This window comes from Callospermophilus lateralis, unplaced genomic scaffold (genome assembly GCF_048772815.1).
Source record: "Callospermophilus lateralis isolate mCalLat2 unplaced genomic scaffold, mCalLat2.hap1 Scaffold_1907, whole genome shotgun sequence".
NCBI classification, from domain to species: domain Eukaryota; kingdom Metazoa; phylum Chordata; class Mammalia; order Rodentia; family Sciuridae; genus Callospermophilus; species Callospermophilus lateralis.
In genome coordinates, this window is record NW_027512922.1 from 239,800 (window position 1) to 260,882 (window position 21,083).

The window sequence follows — 21,083 nt, forward strand, 5'->3', positions numbered from 1 at the left end:
AATGCGCCCACTATTAGGGCTAGACAAGATTTTAGGAAAGAAAAAAGATTAGGAGAACAAGAACAAGGTATAGCAGCACCAATTCAAATATATCAAGAAATAAATAGACATGGATTGGGTTTTCAGAAGGGGTCACTGAGACAATAAAAATTACTTGGAAATCAGAAAGACCAGTATAGGTTTCTCAGTGGCCCCTGAGTAAAGAAAAGATACAAGCAGCCCATGACCTGGTCAAACAACAATTAACGAAGGGACATATACAACCTTCCATATCTCCCTATAATACTCCTATTTTTGTCATTAAAAAGAAATCTGGTAAATGGAGATTATTGCAAGATTTAAGAGCCATTAATAATGAGATGCTTATTATGGGACCTGCTCAATCAGGGATTCCCCAATAGTCTGCTTTGCCAAAAACCTAGTATGTTTTAGCTATAGATATTAAAGATTGTTTTTTTTTCAATTCCAATTCATCCTGAGGATAGTCCACATTTTGCATTTACTATCCCTGCACTAAATCATGAAGTTCCTATTTGAGATATGAATGGAAAGTACTCCCTCAAGGGATGGCTAACAGCCTAACTATGTGTCAAATTTTTGTTAACAAAGCAATCCAGCCACTTAGAAATATTTCACTATATGGATGATTTATTATTAGCACATAAACTTAGAAACACGTTGCTAGAATATTATGCCACACTTACAAATTTAGTAAAAAATTATAATCTAGAGATAGCAATAGATAAAGTACAATTAAATTTTCCAATTAATTATTTAGGAGTTCTATTATCTTCAACCATGGTGCATTCACCAAAAATTCAAATACAAGTAGATCAACTCAAATCACTGAATGACTTTCAAAAATTATTAGAAGACATAAATTGAATAAGACCTTATCTAGGCATACCAACAGGAGAGTTGCCTGTGTGTGATGGCCTGGGATTCTGCAGCTACTACTTAATCCAATAGCCACAGTGTGACCCATTTGTCCAATAAAACATTTTCCACAGCGGCAGGGAACATAAAGTTACTGCTGTGGGTAGTAGAATATGGTCTTTTGTTAGCCGGAGGTGACTGGAGATTTTGGATGAAGTTAGAATATTATTTTTGTTTTTGTGGGTGCTTTTGAAGATGGTATTGATCCACCTTCTGAATGTCTTGACATGGGGTGCAATTGCTCTTCTCTCATGCCTTGTTTTCCTTTCCTTGTTAGTGACTTCACTCTTGGTCACGACAGAGGATTTAATAAAATAGTTGGCTGTGTATCCACTCTCTGCAAGGGTCATATAAAGGATATGGATTGTCTATAGGCATAAAGGGGATTCAGCGATAGCACTGGCTTGATATATTAACCTTAGATTCTACCTTTGTAGTTTGAAATTCAACTTAAAAAAATAGTTGGTTAAACAAATCCAAGTCACATTTTTCATTAAATGCTGCAAATAACAACACATGATTTGCAGAAAGCATGAAAGAAATGGATTTAAAAACCTTTTTTTAGCATGAGAATATTGGTTAGAATAGATACTTTGAGAAGTGACACTTTTATCATCAGGGTGTCCAGTTGGGATTCAGGTTCTTTTTGTCCTGAACAAAGAATTGAGCAAGACCCAAAGAAGTAACAGACAAGGTACAAATTAAATAAAGTTGAAGTTAGAAGTAGCATTTCATAAAGTAGAGTGCAGCGGACCAAGCAAGAGAGGCTCAAGACCCCAGTGTCTGGGAATTATCTTATATACTGAGCTGTGAAGCCTTTTCTTCCCTATGTGGACTGGATTGAGGACTGTATCCCATTTGCTCTCATTGGTTACCTCATGATACCTGAATAGAATATTGTCCAATATTCCCTTATTGGTTACTTTAGAATGCAGCTCACTTTACCCCCATTGGCCATTTTAAAGTATAGAAACTATGGCAGGAGTTGTCATGGTGATAGCCCTCAATGGTGGGAGTTGTCATGGGAATGGGACTAATCTTAACAGGGACATGATGACTTGTTTGCCTGTCTTGTCCTCCAGTGGCATCTTCTTACACCCTGCCTCCACCAGCTTGGCATTTCTGAACTCTTACCTAACACCATCATTTCTTACATTCTTCTCAACCTCTTTTTATCATACTCACTGTTTATAATGCATTCCAGGCACTCAGGATAAAACAATGGTGCTGGATTTGAGCAGGAGTAGGGATAGGCTTGACCCTTGCTTAAATAAGAAATAAGATCACCAAAAATCTAATTTAGAGTGTTGTAAGGAAGTTCAAACAATTAACCTATTCAAGGAGGTAAGAGAATCTATGTGCAAGAAAAAATGTTTAAAATAGGAGATATGCAGGAGGTAGGAGAAGTTAAGATAGCTTATTGCACTAAGTTTTATAAGTTTCTCACTGTCTCCCTCACACCTTCTTCTTTTTTTATTCCCCAATAGAAATGACTATATAAAATACAGCTACAAAATTCCAGTGTGCATTTGATATATTAGGAAACTGTGAATCTTGCTTTCCAAAGATCCACAGTCATTTTAAAATCATGGTTGTAGTAGGTTGGGGGGAAAAAAAGATAGCAAGATAGCACTCAGAGATCTAGCTTAGTCTCCCCATGGAGTGAGTGACCGTTGTATATCATGATTCTTCAGTGTAAATGGAGATAATGCCCAACTAATAGGTTGATTGTGCAAACTCATGGAGAAAGTGTGTATACAAAATCCTCATAAAATACCTGTTCATAATGTACAATTATTAGAACTTCTACTCCTCCACCCACTCTCTATGTAACCCTGTTTGAAGACTCACATTTGTATGACCATGTTCTTATGTATTCTGTTCTCAAAAGCCAGTGCCTTATAGGCCACCCTGCAGAAGAATGCTATTGAATGCTTCATCTTTTCCATCATAAAATTTATTTTCTTAAATCATAATCTTTCTACACTGAAGTTAAAGAAGGGAGTGTAGTTTACTTTTGTAGTGACAGACCAATTAGGAAGCAGAAAAACTCACCTCAAGAAAACACAATTGTTAGATTTTCTTGAGACCTACCTGCTTTCTAAATATACAACTTAAATATGGAATCATCTATATCATTCCAACTAACTGGTCTTATGACTCCCTGAGGCACTTTTAATAAATTTTATTAATCTCAACAGGTTTCCAGTTAAAACCCAAAACTCATCAAGAGAGATTCCTAGGAAGCTGGATTCTTAATAAAATTCCCTTGGTGATTCTTATTTTCAGTTTAGATTAGGCTACAATGATGTATGTAAAAAGTAATTACAGAGTTCAAGATGCTTAGCTTCATATGTAAATGTATACTATATTTATTCAATTTATTCATTCATTTACTTAGCAAATACAAACTGAACTCTGAATATATCAGGTACTATCTCTGGAGATGAAAAGGTAAATAATGGTCCTTACCCTCAAGGAGACCATATCTGATAGTGACAGATAAAAGATTCAAATAAGTAGGTAAAATAGAAGCATACAGGAAAGAATGTTTGAGAAAATTAGGATTTAACAGAGTGGTTAATGTTTTCATAATATTCTTCACATGCTTTTCATCTGACTTTCTTCTGACTCTTCCTTTGCCCTAATTACAATGGATATATGATCCAACACATTTTTTTAAAAGAATACATTATCTCAGGCAATTGAAATGCCCTATTGCTGAGTGTAACATTAATTACATCACTCAAGGTACCATTCTAGGTTTGAATAATTACATTCTTTTCTGCTGAATAATGTTGGCATTGTATTGGTATCTTGCTGAAGACCTCATCAGCTACACGAATCCTGTGGCTTTAAAAGTAGGATAAGAAAAACTAATAAAAATATTTTAATTTGAATTACTATGGCTTTAATTACTTAGAACAGTTTTTCTACTAAAAGCAGGAGATAATTTTTTTAATTCAGTCCCCTTTTGATAACTAACATTTGTGAAAATTAGATAGAGAAAATAAATGATATTAAAGTTTGGCTTTGTATTTTCCTTCAAGTATAACTATAGTAATTTCTTAAAATAATGTTGGGTATGATCAGTAGCTATCTGTTGACATTTGAAGATGCATTATTCACTTCTTGGAGTGTCATTTTTCTCATACATGTTAACTGATTGTTAACATTTCTCTTAATTTAAAGGTCTACAATATACTATCTACTCAGATATTACAATATTACACATAAAACTGGCTTATAATAAACAAAAATTGTTTTGAATTTAAAAAAAACACTAGCTGCTTTTAAGAGTTTTCAAATGAAGATTTAATTACTGTGTGAATAGCTTTCTGTGGACAATAAAAATTGATATTACATACTAATTTTATTCCATGCAGTCATTGTATGTCCTACATAGAAGTCTAAACATGTCTCTCTATATTCCTGGTGAAGAAGGAATGAGACCTATATGACATTTTGTTTTCTTATCACCCTAGGCTAACTGTGGAGGTCTCAGATAAAAATATGATATACTCAGGTAAAACTGAGAGTATTTGAATGTAAGCATGACCAGTTTGCAAACAACTTGCCATGAGAAGGAGGGATTACTGCCACAAAATTAAGGAAGATAAACCATAAGCAATGAGAAGGAGATGAAGATATGTGGAAATCACTCCTTTTTAAATTAATTAACAAAAGTGTTTTCTGGAATTCTTTTTTTTTAAATTAATTTTTATTGTAGGTTGTTCAAAACATTACATAGTTCTTGATATATCATATTTCACACTTTAATTCAAGTGAGATATGAACTCCCATTTTGGAATTCTTTGTAATATGAATAATTTTAAAAAGATAACCCTTTGAGGAACTTAGTATACAATATTCACAAATGATTGCTTATATGTTGCTCACAAGTGATTCATATTAACTATACAATCTATTTTACTGCATTAGGAAGAATGTCTGTTTGATTAATTCAGAATTTATTTAGCTATAGTCCATGTTAACATTAGTGTTTTCCTGAAGTTTTTTTTTTCAATGTTGGTTTAAGTTGCCATAACTTGAGAACAAGTTTTTAAAATGTGCCTTCCTACATATTTTATAAAGTATCTTTAGAAAAAAAATGGATACTTTCATTCATATCTGCCTTTTTAAAAATTATCTTATTTCCAGCTAGACTTGCCATGGTCTTCAAGGACAAGTTGATGTCATTCTGAACTATATGTGTTATACTGATAATCAGCATCATTGCACCTGAAATGCTGCCATTTTTCTTTTGTGTGATTGACCTTGTTATTTTAAAGGTGGTAGCAGTGGGGGGAGGAATTTGGAAAAGCATCTAAAAATCAAGCACTTCATAGCTCAGCAGTTCATTGTAGACACTGAGGTCAGATCAGGTGCCAAATAACCTGACAAATTTGGAATGAGCAGAGGGACAGCAACCTAGAGAATGTCAGAAGTTCACAATGTCACCACAGCAGCAGAAAATAGGGTAGCTACTAGCAATCCTTTTCATTATTTGGCTGGTATTATTAGTGGAGACAATGAACTCTTCCTTTTTACTTTCCAAAGACACTGTATAGATACATAAAGCATCAATAAAAATGGATTCTTACAAAGTCCTGGAATAGTTAATGCAGTCATTTGTAATATGAATCACATTACTGATGCAATAGCAAGAAGTTGAGGTTCAGAGGGCAGTTTCTAAGTAGATATATTGAAAGATATGTACCAGCACTTCATATTACCTGCTGATGTGCAAGTTCTAACAAGGAAGTTAAGTGCAGTAATTGACATGAAAGTCACATAAATCAACCAGAATCCATTTTATCTTTTTTCCATTTTTTAAAAAAAATGTACCATTCTAAAGTCTATAGAAAGAGTCAAACATTGGATACATGCTACTGTCTATAGATGAGTAATTTAAAGATATAATGTAGAATTTTGAATTCACGATTTTTCTCTGACACTTGAAACTAATTAATTAGGTGAATTTTCTTCCCTCAAATGAGAATGATGAATACAATTTCAGTTATTTTGTTAAGTCTAATCCTCCTCCACCATTTTCTTTTACACATATCTAAATATTTTGCCTGTTCTCTTATGTTTACATCAAGTTTAGAAACTCAAAACTGTGAAAGGGACACCTATAACAAAATTATGAGAAGAACTAATCCACAATTTCTGCCTTCCTGGAGTAGAGAATACTGACTAAACCTAAATATTTCAATTTAGTAAAATTTTTATGAGAATAATATAGTACTGAGATTTATTAATTCAAAACCCCCTTAATGTTCACATCTGACACTTTTCTATGATTAGTTTAATTCTACTCCTAGTTTGACAATATATGTCATAAGATCATTGACACCTTTAAAATGAATGGAACAAACTTACATAATATCTATAATAAAAGCTTGCCTACATTTATCTGTACATTTAATTTTACCTATTTTGTTATTTTCTATATTTCATGTTTTCATAAATACAATAGGACATGGAGAGAACTGATAATTATTTATATTATAAGAAATAAGTAAAATTACTTTTTAAATTCATAAACATTACTTTTCTTCCTTTAACTTATTTCTTCCTTTATCTTATTTATCAATTGAGATTAGCTTTTGAAACGTTGGCTCAATGGCATTGTTATGAGCATTAATGATCATTTAGTGTATTGTCAACATATATAATTTCACATGTACCAAGGTATGTACCAAGCATGAGGGAGAAAGCTCACCATTTACTGACTGAAAGACAATCCTAGCATTGTACTTTTTCAAATTCCAGTCTTGATGTAAACAAAGATCATCTTGCTATGGTCTGGTTGTTTTGTTCTCCTGGGAATGCATGGCCTTAGAGTTGAACAAATGAGAAATATACCTTTTTTATTAAAAGGTTAATGAAATTCTTTCTGACTTTTTGGAGGAAAGTTCAGTTTGGTTTTTTTTGCCAATGTCTGGAAACTTTCCCAGTATGTCCAACTAACCTGAATGACACAAGCCACTTTAAAAATCAATAGTATAACCAAGACTTCACCCAAAAGTGTTCTCCAAAGGTGTCTTCATTTAAATGTGTCAAGTAAAATGAGCGATAAAAATAAAGGAAAAAAGGAGAAATGATAATTATAGGCACAATAAAGATTTTGAATTTTGATCATTTTAATCATTAATTATATATTAATTTTATGACATTATTTTAGCATGAATAATTTTAGTAGAAAAATGATTCTATAAAATATATACTAATATAGTCAGTGTAATTATTTATGAAAAGTCAGAAAATTATTTTTAACTCACTGAAATAACTTCATCCAAAAATAATGTACATGGAGACTTCATAATTTTCTTTTAGTATCTTATATGCCTGGAATGAAGTTCCAGAGAAAAGAAAAAAATCTTTATTTCTTTTGCCAAATGCCACTTCTATTTGTTTTGTGATGTAGGGGAATTAAAAGTATCATCTTTTGAGAGATGCAGCCAGTCATGCCTTTATCAATTGTTACAATAATTAATGTTATGTAACAGTTGGGCAAAAGGCTGTTTATGGAGAAGGAAGCTATATGTCACCAAATGCCCATTTACTAATTTTTACTGGAGTCATTGAATGAATATGCAATGTATTGATTTTAAAATTAGAAACTTATAAGTAGAATAAAGTAATTATGGTAAGCAATCATAAACACTCATCCCTTTGTTCTTCTACCCAGGATGGTTTTTGGGTTAGTGGACACTTGTTCTCACCATAGGGAACAAGGAGAACTTATGCTTTCCTAGGAGATAAATAGCACTGTACCCCTGTGTTTTTTTTTTCCAATTTAATATCATGTCCCAAAGGATCCATCCTTTTTTATTTGTGGGCAAAAATTGCTGTTTTTCTACTATTGTTGAACTAAACTCCAGATAATTTGAACTCGTTAATTCACAAATATTCTTCAGTTTTTAATAACTTCTTTTTAATATGTAGTTGATTATCATACTTTTTAAAAACAGAAAATTTCCTAATGCATATTTAAGTGAAACTAATTAAATTATGATGCACATTAATTGAATTACAGAATCATTTTTAGCTTTTCTTCTCGTCATTCAAATATTTCCCCTAGCTATTAATTGTCCATTGTCTCTCATATGCACAATTTATCTATTATTTTTTTAAGCCTGACAATGTCCCAAGCTCTAATCTGGATATGAGTTCACAATACTGAATATTAGCTCCTCAGGGTCTTAAAGAGTTCACAAGTTACCATGTATAACTTGACTATAAAAATAAATGAGAACTGAGTATGGTAACAGAGACAAGGAATGGGTTGAACCAACATTGTCTATTTAAGATAAAGTTATTTATTTATAAGAAAGCAATTCCCCAAAAAGCTCAAGAAAAGCAACTCAAAGTGAGGATTAGGATAAAAGTTTTAAGGACACAGGTATCAAACAGGTTAGGAAAATCAAATACTTACTGATTAGAAATCAGTAGGACTGTGAAGGGAGAACAGGTCTGTATTGAGACAGCCCATGGGGATCACAGCAGATGAAATCATTGAATCTTCCTCATAAGTTACACTTTAAGGTTACTAACTCTAACTCCACAAGAATGTTTCTGTCTTGCTATCAAGTTGTTATGACTTCCTCTTTATATCTTAGTTAAAATTCTAATGTGAAAAAAATAAAATGATTGGCATTGTTCACACTCTGAATAAACTTCTTAAATTCAATTGGCTAGTTTAATTCTATCAGATGGGGTGCAGACAAGTGGCATTTGCCACCTGGCTCCATATATTCAGCAGGGACTCTGGACAGCAGGGTCAGGCACGATCAGGACACCACAGCTTAACTAGGATGATACCTAGCAACTGAGCAGATGATGAACACTACTCCCAACTGCTCAGTGAGTCTAGAATCTGGCAACTCCTCCACATCAATCATTTCAGCCTGATCTAATGCTGTGTTCTTCTTCCTTGGTCTAGTATTCTCAGAATCAGTGTCCATGTGTATCCCTCAGATTGGTGCTTTTACAAATTAGCAGGATCTCACAACTCATGGATGAATAAGTTTTTCCCTTTCTAGTTTACCTTTTCAATTGACCTCTTGGAGCATGCTGGGATCTGAGGTTTCAAGACCACACCCTCTGCCTGCTTGTTATAGGACCTCAATCAACACAGCAAGGACCTCATTATTGCCTTCATTTGGTAAGGGAAGCCAATGTAGAATTTGAGGGGTATGGAATACACCCAGTCATCTGAATTCTCCTATGTGTCTCCAGTCTGTCCTCAGTTCTACTCTGTTCTAATTGGTGTCTTTGGTTTCAAATTTGAGAGTGACTGTGAATTCAAGAAAATTGTAATTTAGTAACCCATGGTATCTATTTCTTTTTTACCTGTCTTGGCCTCTAGTTGCTAAAAATAAGTTTTATTGTTTATTGTTGTTAGTTTTTGGTTTGTCTGTTTCAGAAGTCATAGACAATCTCTACTCTATATGTACTTTGACCTGAAAATTCAGGACTTTGAGCTTATTATTCTTTCTTTAAGTTGTCCAACTGCATAAAAAACAAACACCTTTCTTTCCCAGTCCTTACATTCCTTAGCTGCCACTTGGTTTCTCTAAAACTTGATTTCAACAAGTACTTTATTTTGGGTAACTACAGTTGACATTTTAATGAACTCTGTGTTTGTGTGTGTGTGTGTGTGTGTGTGTGTGTGTGTGTGTGTGTGTGTGTTGATGCTGGGGATTGAACCCTGGGGATTTAACCCAGAGCCTTGCACCACCTCTAAAACTGAGCTACATCTCCAGAGCTGAATTTAATAAATCGTTGCCACTACATGCCACAGCTGCCTGCATCAAAAGCTTTTAAACCCACTGGGTTTTCTTTATTATTATTATTTTCCCATTTTTTAAATTGGTGCATTATAATCATACATGGTGATGGGTTTTGTTGTTACATATTTGTACATACACACAATAAAGAAATATAATTTGGCCAATATCATTCCCCACTGGGTTTTCAGCCCTAGCAGGCCTTAATGAGACTAGATAACCCATCCTTGACCCCCCACCCCCCACCAAGTCCTGTGCCTCTTGATTCTAATGTCTGCATCCCTCTGGTTACTTCAGTACTAACAACTGAAACACTCTGATTGTTATTAGGAGACAAGGAATTTATTTAAGGGAAAATGGAGAGTAAGGCTCAGAGGCATGCATCTAGAAACAACTCCTAAAACTGTGTCATAGAACTGGTAAGGTGAAGATGCTGTCACCTTCACCACTAAGTGCCAGACATTGCAGCCTACATCCTCATGCTATGGATCAGTCTCTGGGTACTGCTGCTAGCAATGGTGCCCTAAAAACTTGGTCAGAAGCTTCACCTTCTACTAGGATTATGTAACAGATAATTCCTCCAGCCATTAAAGATAGTCAAAGTCCTAGGCAGGAAAAACATATCATTTGTTTATTTCAAAGAGAGCTGTTCCAAGACTGAGTTACATGGGACCCAGATTTTTAAGATTTACAAACATAATTGTTGCTTATAATTTTCATACAATTTGAATAGACCAAGAAATGTGCTTTAGAAAAACTACTTTAGAGTAGTTTACACCCTAATTTTCATTTCTTACATGTTGTCTAATGTGGGCAGTATGGTGTAAAAGATTCTGGACTTTAGAGACATACAAACTTTGGTTTCAATTCTCGCTCTGATCTTTATCAATTGTGTCTATTGATGAATATATTATTTATCTTTTAAAGTCTAGTATGCTGTTTGTATCAAATGTGTATCATAAAATCTACTCGTAAATTATTATGAGGATAAATGTAACTTACATAGAGATGCTGAAAAACAATGGACTTGATTGTATGGACAGAGATGTTTTTTATGATTATAATTGGGCAATTTTCTAACATAGAGTACCTGTGACAAGTATATGGGAAGGCATGGAGCAACACAGAGAAGATTTAGCAATACCAAAAGATACTGTGGTATTGTTGTGAAATAATTCCTAACATCTCTCTTCTTTTAACCTAACACTTGTTGCTCATAAGTGGTATACTGTTAGAAAGAGATACCTGTTCACCAGGTATGACCTTGACCATCACTTGTCAAGATTTTCACTATTGAAAGTCCACTGTGTTATTTTCTTCCTAAGTTTGTAACGAACCCTCTCTTGAAAGGACACGATGAAACAGATAACTCCATCCTAGTGAGCATCTTTATATCTATGAGCAGTGTCCTTTGGCAGTTATTAGTATAACAAATTGCAATACTAACTTTGTGGGGAAAAACAATTGAGAAAGTATTAATTTCTTCAAAGGTGTTGCAAGTATATTATTTATATAAATAAGTAGACTATATAATACAAATATAGAAAATTCATATACATATACAAATATGGATTTACACTGTTTTGTTCTCTCTCTACGTATACATATACTTTTTGTAAAAAAAAACTTTCTGAGAAAACCATCTGTAATAACCATAAAGTTTAAATGATTAATGTATTTTAGAAATCTTTAGGCAACCAGGTGGTACAATTAACCACCTGTGGGAACTTGGCTTCCAAGCGAATCTGTAATGATTAGAATCTGTACTATCCATATTCATCACAGAAAGGCCTAGCCACCAGATGTCACCATTCTTTTATTTCCCTCCTGGTGCCTGAAGCAAGCTTGAGACATTATTTTCTTCCAAGGGACTAAGGGAAATACGTGCCTTGGGATTCCTGGGATTTCAACAAAAGGTCTTTTTCTTATGAAGAGGAATTGTTTTGTCCATGCAGATTTCCTTGTGGTCCTTGAGCACTACCTGGACAATTCCTGACAGCTGAGGACCCAAGTGGCTGATATTTTGTGGCTCATCTGATGGGGAAAAATTCCACTTATTTCTTCCAGGTTCAAGTTATAGGGAAAACTGACCTGGTGCCTCAAACTCTCTGTGCAAGAGAGGCCACAGGGTGTGTTAAGGTCCTGGAGTCAGGAGACCTCCCTAACTGGGTGTGTGGTCCTGAGAAATTACTTACAATATGAAGATGAATTGAATTGTTTCTAGAGTTTAAACTTTCTACAATCCTCTCTCTCTAAATGCTTCTGCTGAAAACCCTGAGCAGCAGGATGGGGTGATCTTAGTCCAAGAATGAAGACACCCAAGGAGGACAGGGAAATGGGATGGAGAAATCCTGCAGGGAAGGTTCAGAGGAATTTAAACATAAACTCATTCACTGTAACCTGAAGTAGTGTTAAAAAACCTGGAACATGCTGGGATTACAGACCTTGTCATTTTCACCCCTTGGTAATCCACCAGCCCACTCTTTCTCCATTACAGATATGACTTAATATGGATCTGTAATGCTTAGTGAATGTAAGGCATTCTCTCTGGAGGTTCAGAATTAACATTTCATGCCCGTCAGTGTTCTTTGTGGTCCCTTCAGGGCATGGGATGTGTTTCATTTCTTTTTGAATTTACAACAGTATAATGGTTGGGTATATGTCCAGAGTGTTCCTAAAATCAGGGGCAGGAAGCAGGGCAGAGAAAGAGGAACCAAACTCATTATCTAGGTGCCTACTATATGCCAGGTATTACTAAATACTTTACATTTATTTCATCTTCACAATAGCCTCATGAATCTGTATTTATTATGTTCACAGATAAAGCAGCTGAATCCCAAATGGTTAAGTGGCTTGCACAAGGTCACAAAAACCAAGCGGTAGCAACTCTGACGGCCTCATTTAAACCATTCTACAAAGGAAGTAACTGAGCCTCAGGGCATTTATTAAAGTTGCCTGCACCACTAGACAGTTGAACCTATAATCTCATCCTCATTGGATTTCACCGCTGGATGGCCACAGGTCCTTACAGGCTTGGACTGCACCACTCTGGAGGATACATGGTCATATCAGCATTTGCACGCTGCCCCTAGAACATTATTTATGGCTACAATTGGTCTAGCTCTCTCTTGTCTCCCCTAAGGCGGCGGAATTGCGAGGCTGGAAGTCCTCCTCAACAAGATTGAGAGTTTGCAGACAACCCCTGAAAAGCTGGGGCGTTCCGAATTGGAATTGGCTGAGCGCTCCTCTGGGGAGGGCGGGGAGTTTGCCGAATGTCCCTGGCCGGAATCCCTGCCTCCGCGAGCCAGGAGCTCAGAAGCAGAGAGAAGATGGAGAGGTCGGGTTGCAGAGGGTTTGAAGAAATCGCGGGCAGACTCCCTTGCCCTAGTCCACTGGACCCAGAGGACTGTCTCTACCGCGCATAGGCCTAGTGTGGACGCGCTGTGCGCGGCCCCGCCAGGGCTGGGAGTTTGCAGACCGTCCCTGCCGCGGCCTGCTCAGCTGCGGCCCTGCAGCTCGGAGGCGGCGGTGGCCACCCCGGGCGCGATCTAGCCCAGGTACCCACGCCTCAGGCTCCGGGCGCCACGACCCCCAGCCCAGCTGCGCCTCGGGCCCTGTGGGCAGGGTGGCGGGAGGTGATCCCGGCTGCTGCTGCTCCTGCTCAACAAGAAGGTAAGAGCTGCTGGGTCGGATGATCATGTCGGAGCTCGCCATCCCCGGGGGTGGGGGGAGATGCACACAGAGGGGACCGCGGGAGGATGGGGAGTCGCACACCTGTGCGCTGGAGAACCTGCACCGGGGGCGGCACAGCCCCAGGCTTTGCCTGCCTCCTCTCCCGGGCTGCATGGGTTCCCCGGCCGCAGCCGATTTGCGGGACCCAGGAGTGCAGCCGGGGGGCGCGCCGTGAGTCTCCCACCTGCCCCGGGCAGCCCCTCCCAAGGGGAGAATGAAGCCCTCCAGGCCGCGGGTGGAGGAGGCTTGAAAGCTTTCCTTGGACCTGTTCAGAGGAGGCTCCGATGGCACAGGCTGGAGGCGAGCGGCCGGGAATGGCAGATGGGCGCTCGAACCTTGGAGGAGCCCGATGGGGTCACGCTGCAGGCGTGGGCCGTGCTGGACTCCCGGGGACTCAGGCGCGCAGGGTGGGTTCGTCTATGGGCCAGTGGGGGAGAAGAATGAGGGGGACTGGCCCCGGGCTCCTGGGGAGGAGGGAGGAGGCGAGCAGGCTCTCTGGGCCAGGAGATCAGGCAGGCCCTTCGGGCCCCAGGGCCCCTTGGGGACTAAGGGTTGGACCACAATCCGGCCAGAGCTCTGAGCGCGGCTGCCGGGTCGCTGAGGCTGAGGGAGCAAAGAGCCCACACCCGCGCACACACTCCCCAAGAGCATGCTCAGTGCGGTCTTGTGAACTTCCTGCCGAGTAGCGAGCAGCCCTGGCCCCCAGCTCCAAAAGTTGGGGGCAGGGGGGTGCGTGAGTCGGGAGCGCTGTGCCCTCCTGTCGCCCTTCTGTGCCCCTGACCCCTGCCTCGCCTTTGCTGAGCTCCGGGTTCTGCTCTCTCCGGCCATCCCTGCGGTTGGGCACTGGGGCGTGGATGTCATTCCCTACTCCCGAGGCCGTGTGGCCAGAGGCCTGGTGGCGCGGCTGTCTGCCAGGTGGATCCTGTCTCAGTGCGCCCCTCGCGCGCACAGACCGGGAGCTGCAAGCAGGCTAGGTGGAAGGGGGTGTGTGAGCCTGGGGAAGTTCGCGCACGCACACTCGCTGTCACACACAAAGCCGCGCTTTCCTAGCCACCCTGTCGAAGAGCAAAGGGGTGGCGCTTGCATTGTCCAGCAGCGTTAAGAATAGCCAAGCATCTCTGGGCGGCACAGACAAGGTGATGCTATGGTTTTCTGAGACGCTAGTGGAGGTCTAAGGCCTTCACTACTTCTAGCTCTGCCTGCCAGGACCCAACACTGGGAGGACGCCAATGTCTGCACCCGGCCCTGCTGGCCCGGTTAGGAAATGTTGGGCATTACTGGGGCTGTGAAGTTGGAGGGGAGGCAAACTGTTCCTGTGGGCTGGCAGCACATCTGTCAACAAAGGGTTAAGAGTAGGATCTTGTTCTAATAGTCTGTAAGTGGAGAACAAGTTAATTAAACCCAAAGCTCCCCAGCTCTTTGTCAGGACCTGAGCGACTTGGTTGGTTATTACTCCTATCGGATATTGGCCTCTGTCACCCACATTTTGATTCTTGACGTGGGATCAGAACTCTTGCCTGATCCAAGAAAATAACAACCTGGGATAAACCATCTCAGTTCATTCATCTGAAGGGATTTTCACTCCTTTCTCCTTTGCTATAAATTATTTTTGTTCTGATTGTTCAGGGCTGAGATGGACACCTTTAAATTTATTTGACAGTATAGGATCAGAGTGAAACTCCTCCTTTTAGAGGATTTTATAGTTTTCTTCAGTTTTCAACTTAATGTACCTGTGATCAAAGTGTTGAGGGGGACCCCTGAAAATCAAGGTGGGAAGAGAGTGACCTTTTTGACCTTTTAAGGAACTGAACTAGAGGAAGGAAGTTGCTCTGCCAGCCTACTGTTTGTGGTGGAGATGGGTGTCTGGAGATAGGGCTTGGGCATTTTCTTTCCTCTCCTTCCTTTTTTCCAGCCTGAACTTCTGACTTTTGGACACTGGTGACTAGAATCACTAGGAGAAAGCGTCTATGGACTTTTGCAGGGTTTGCAGCTACCCAAATGGCCACCAGTCAGTTGGTTTTAAGGTGAACTGCAATGTCAGGAGAGCTGCTAGGCTCTGCCCAGATCTGTCAGTGGTATCTGTGTGCTTCAGTCCCAGCTGCTGCAAAGCAGCTCACTAGCCTTTTGATCTCAGCAGTGTGCATTTCAAGTACTTTGTGTTTGGAAGTGTGAATACTGTACTCATTTATATATATATATATTCACACACACACACACACACACACACACGCATCCGTATACATTTTTATAAAGAAGCGTGTGCATATGTATGTGCATATGCAGTGTTCCTTGGGAGAATCTGGAGGCTGGAAGGGGCCTTAAGAGATCACAAGAATTCAGGTTTTCTCCCTTCCCATTCAGTTTTCTCAATTTAAAAATAACCAACCAGTCTTCTGCTCATCTGGTCTCCAACGGCATTGAAATGCCGGAGTCCCCCCCTCCCCTGTGGCCCTAACTGGGGGTGGGGAGGGTGGGGAGTTGACTCCTCTCCTGAGAAGTATAGCTGCTCAGGATTTGTCCCAGATAGCAAACTGACATTTGACCTTTTCCTTATGTTCCACAGGTTTGGGGGTCCAAGTCACTGCAGGGTCACAATGGAATAAGTTTTGTCAGGAAACACGTGTGTTCCCTGCCAAGATGCCTGGAAAATCACAAAGAATAGTCATCAGTCATCAAGCCCTCTGGGCTTGGATGTGTGTACCCTCTCTCACTCTGTGATTATCCTGATTGGGTTTTACCCGATTCCAAGAGGCTTAAAGAGCACCAGGGATTCATTTTCTTCTCTCCTGTCCTCCTGTTTGTCCTGTCCTCCTGATTCTATGAGGGGTGACGGGGCTGGGTGGGGTGGCCGTCTATGTTGATGCTATTATAGTGAGTCTCAGGAAAGTGGTTCCTTCAGGTTTGTCTCTGGGGGGTTGCTATGGTGACTGTCAGTTTGTAGAAGTATGTATCCTGGTGCCAGGTGAACAGGTGATGACTGAAGGAAAGTAGGTATGTTCCAAAATACAGGTACTTTAAAAAAAGGGAGGTAAAGATTTTATATTTTCTAGGGGCAGAATTGCCATGTAGGTGACAGTGGAGCATTAGGAACTTGTCAGTGCAGGTTTTATTAGGCTGCCTTTAAAGTTAATAATTGCTTTGAAGTATAGAGTCACTCCTAATAGTCTGAAGATGGCTCTACTTTGAAATTTCTGTTGAAAATTCAGTAAAAATCTTCTCGACCCTTAAAGTTTTATAAAGTTTCTCAGCTAAGCTATTGTCCTGTATGCACTTTACAGCCTGTGTCCATATCACTAACACAAATACGTGCATGACCCTGATGTTGTCTGTAAGTGCACTCAGTATATATCCAGTCTTTACCATGTGTCATGCATTCTGCTGTTGCTTAGTATGAAGATGTCCTTTCTCTGAATTACCTTCTCACTTTTAATTCATCTGACCTTCTCTTTCAGTGTGTTAATGCAAACTAATAGCTAATAGCTCTTGGAAAGCCACCAAGGTGAGTCCCAGGAGCCTTTAGTACTGCGACCATGCTCTCAGCCGAGAGTGGGGACTTAAGCTGTGTTTGCCCATTTAGGCTATTTTATTTTTTCCATTGCCAGAATTAAATGGACCTTTCTCTGACTTTGTTCTGTATGTTGTATGCATGCATAAGAAGGGTTGAAGGATTCGACTCTCTTGTCTACACACACAGTCTCTGGAATCAGAGTGGGGCCTTCATCTTGGGGCTCTTTGTCTAGCCTTGAAAGTCTGGAGAAGCAAGGGCTGTAAGCTATTGAGTCAGGTTTGGAGGGAGCAGTTCTCCTTGGAAATTAGCACTATCCCTTTGTCACCTCCACTGCCAGGCCCGTGTTAATGCCTGCTGGACCTTGGCCCTGCTGAGGATGGATAAGAAACTCTACCACTGAGCTACATGCCCCAAATCCCCTTTCCATACATATTCTTTTAAATTTTGTTTTGAGACAGGATCTTGCTAAGTTGCCCTGGCTGATCTTGTATTCACAGTCCTCTACCCTATTGTCTGTGAGTTCAGAGGTGAGGTGTAGCCCAAATATTTCATTACTAGTAAGAGTTCAGTATTGCTGTTTGCAATATACTTAAGAAGTCAGCCTTACAGTGTTATCCCTAGAATAACAAGAGCTCACTTGTTTGCTTCCTCTGTGGTTGCGGCTGGCCCTGGAGGTGTACCAGCCCCTACTCCTGTCTGAGCTCCTTAGTGTTGTACTTCTGCACACGAACTGCTTATGGGTCCTGTCATGCTGGTATAAAATTCTTTTTATTAGTATCTCACACAGAAAAGTCTTCCACTCTGACAGTTTTGGTTCTTTTCTACATCTCTGTCCCTGCCATGGAAGTATGTTGTAATGGTGATTGTCAAAAAGATTATATGTCTTGGTAGAAAAATGTCAAGAACAGGTAATCAAGAAAATAAGAATGATAACAATGAAAAAGATTTATCTTCCATAATTGACATTAGTCTCCATGCTTCCTTTGTATTATCTCATTTAATCCTTATTACAACCCTGAGGCATTGTTGCTCCTAGTTTTTATACATAGAAAGACTGTAACATGCAGGATCATGAAATCTGGCCAAAGTCTTGAACAGCCTCAGGAGGCAGTGTGAGGATTTGAACCCAGAACCCATGCAAGATGGACCATGTCTAGTTACTAATGCTGTCAAGGATATCATATACTTAGCAGGGCCTCCTTTATAATCCCAACCAAGAAGTCTTAAGACACTTGGGGTTTGGAAGGGCAGCAGTGGAGTTCTTCTGGACCCCCTTCCTGTCTAGCTGAGAACACAGACCTGCAGAGAGGTTGACAGACTTGCTTACCAGCAGTTGGAAGTGGCAATGCTGAGCCTCAGCCCTGACCCTGGGTCCCCTGGAAACAATTGATATCAATGTGTGCCTGCTTTGTTTATAGAGATGTTCTGGGAAGAGAATGTGCTGGACTTTTGGGTCTTCCTAGAGTCCCCAAGTGGACTCACATCCAGCTTCACTTTGGAATATGGTGGGGGAGCAAATATGGGAGTGGCACAGTTCTCCTCCTCCTGGGCTGGGGGTACGTAGGTGATTTATGTCCCTTTGAGTGATATGTTCTCTTGTTGCTTTTCCTGTGCAATTTGACATCTTGTTTTGCCAGGGATAGAACCCAGGGCCTTCCACAGGCTATGCATGTGGCACTCTACCACTGAGCTACATGCCCAAACTCCCCTTTCCACACATACTCTTTTTAAATTTTGTTTTGAGACAGGATCTTGCTAAGTTGCCCTAGCTGACCTTGTATTCGAAGTCCTCTTGCCTCAGTTCCTGACATAGCTGGGATTACAAGTGAGTTGCTGGGATTACAGGTGTGTTCCACCCTAGCAGTCTGACATTTTAAGGATACTGTCTGGGCTGAATGTTATGTTTTACTCTTATTAATTAATTCTCTCAATGTGTCATTGGGTTCCTGCTCCTCTAGGCATTGATTTTTCACCTTTAAGAGCACAGAGTGATGTGGCAGTGGTGTCAGAACTGTTCCTGGACCAACTAGTAAAGGTTGCCTGTGAAGGCAACCCCACAGTATGAGGAATCCTAGAAAGAGTGCAGAGGCCCTGCAAGATGTTCCTCTGATCCCTGAGATCACCCACTTGGTGGAGTTTTGCTGCTGGGTCTACCAGTGGGCTCCATTTCCTTTCCTTCTAGTCCCTTCTTGTGCTTAGGAATGGATCCAGCATCAGTTCTCTCACCTGCTCCTGACGTCAGAATGTTTCTGCTCAATGAATAGAACTTAGCTGCTCAAGGGGTTTGGAGTTCCTTGAGAAGCTCTGTGGTTAGGTCCTACTCCAAGAGTTAAGTTCAGTCATGAAGACAAATGCAAATGTGAATACACAGAGTCAGCCTGTATGACCACTTTGGGCCTAAGGTTGGAAAGTAAGGGGGTTGAATGGACTCCAGAGATCTGTTCAGTGCTGATGTTGTCTGATTCTACACCTCTGGCAAAAATGGGTGTAGAATAAACAAATTCCCTCAATGAATTAAAAAAAAAATAAAAAAAGATTGAGAAAACATTCAAGATTCTTTTGTTCTTGTATAAACTCCCTTTAGCAGACCGTGAAATGCATACCTAAGAACCAACCCTTTATTATCGCTATCTTTTGGGATGTTTACTTTTATATGTTTAGAAATGAAAAGCCTTGATCCTGTATCTCAGCTTAGAAATAACCTCCCTTCCTCTAGTGAAGCAGTATTTTTCCCTGGGGAAATTGAAGTCCAAAGACCAGAAGATGATTGGGCTCACAAAATTCTGTGGTTCTGTGCCACAGCATCCTGGGAAATGTGACTCTGCATTGACACAGCCACGAGCCGGGCCAAATCCTGTTTACATGACTTCTATGCATCCCTGTGAAGCAACTACATTTAAAGGATAAGGGTTTTATATCAGTCTCCTTGAAGCTGATTTTTTTTTTTTAGGAAATTTGTTATTTTCAACTCTGATTTTTTTTTTAAATTTACTAGTATTCATAGCAATGAGTTTTCTAAATGACCAATTCTTTATGTTGCACATCTTCTTTAGGGAAGCACTTTCTGATGCCCCTGTTAATCTCATCTTTCATCTTTCTGTTTTCCTTTGGTACCTTTGTTAGTATTTCTGGTTGATATATTTCTGTCATTCCTTCTTTGTATATATATTTTTTTCTTTAGGTACTGGGGATGGAACCCAGGTGCACTTTAGCAACGTCTTTTTGTTGTTGTTTGTTTTTTTAATTTTGAAACAGGGTCTCATAAATTGCAGAGGCTTGCCTTGAACTTGTGATCCTCCTACTTCAGCCTCACAGTCACTGGAATTGCGGGCCATGCCACCACACCCAGCTTCCTCCACTATAATTGTTAGAGCTAGTAGAGGTAGAGGCAGCAAAATGTGGAGGGCATGTAGGGGAAGGGGAGCTTTTTTCTATCTTCTCTCCTAGTAATGTACACTATGAAGTCTCTGCTGTCCTCTGTGAGACCCCTGCAACACAGTATCAGGCCTCTCTGTTGCTTTCCCCCTTTAATGCAATTTTCTACTCTCCCCTAAGAATGATACATCCTTCCCACTTCTCTTTTATTTTTAATCATTATGCTTGCTAGATGTAAAGATGACATCCATTGTTAAGTGGGCAGTCTACACTGTACATTATTTTGTAGGTGCAAGTGTCCTTCTCTTGGGTAAATACGGTCACTTTTCATAAGTTCACCAGGCCTTATTTGTTATTCAGATATTCAAAAACTCCCACAAGGGCAAATTTTTCCCCCCACTAGGCTTGTTCCAACAAAACAAAACAAAACACCCCCCCCCAAAAAAAAACCCACATCTAACCCAAGAAATACACAGAGAAGAGTTTGGAACTCGAGTAGGCACAGACTGAGAGCTCATTGCCTGGCACAGAGCCTGGCATGCTGGAGTCACGAGAGAAGCCTGCTGGTGGGGTTGGTGAGTGAACCCCAACTCTGGCTGGTGAGGCCTCTGAGCTGGGCTGCTGTGGCCCTGTGGGCTGGCTCTGTGCTCCTGAACCCAGCTTCTCATCTGTCAGATGACCTGTCACTCAGCTTCTCCTGTCCTGGGGGTGTGGGAGGTTTTACTAGTGTATCC

At 40.1% G+C, this 21,083-nt stretch overlaps 2 protein-coding genes across 2 annotated transcripts in view; one reads left to right on the forward strand and one right to left on the reverse strand.

Annotated features, from left to right (window-relative positions):
* LOC143387941 (roundabout homolog 2-like) overlaps positions 1-8,909 on the reverse strand; it is a 96,474-nt gene extending 87,565 nt beyond the window's left edge. Inside the window, 1 exon segment of the mRNA XM_077108196.1 lies at positions 8,767-8,909. Within this exon segment, the coding sequence (XP_076964311.1) occupies positions 8,767-8,909 (143 nt within the window).
* A 106-nt stretch (positions 8,910-9,015) lies between these two features.
* Positions 9,016-21,083, forward strand: part of LOC143388389 (uncharacterized) — a gene marked incomplete at its 3' end in the record, with an annotated part of 63,972 nt that continues 51,904 nt past the window's right edge. Inside the window, exons 1-3 of the mRNA XM_077108197.1 lie at positions 9,016-9,109; positions 12,877-13,086; positions 13,236-13,406. Of these exons, the coding sequence (XP_076964312.1) occupies positions 9,016-9,109; positions 12,877-13,086; positions 13,236-13,406 (475 nt within the window). The remainder of the gene's footprint in view (positions 9,110-12,876; positions 13,087-13,235; positions 13,407-21,083) is intronic.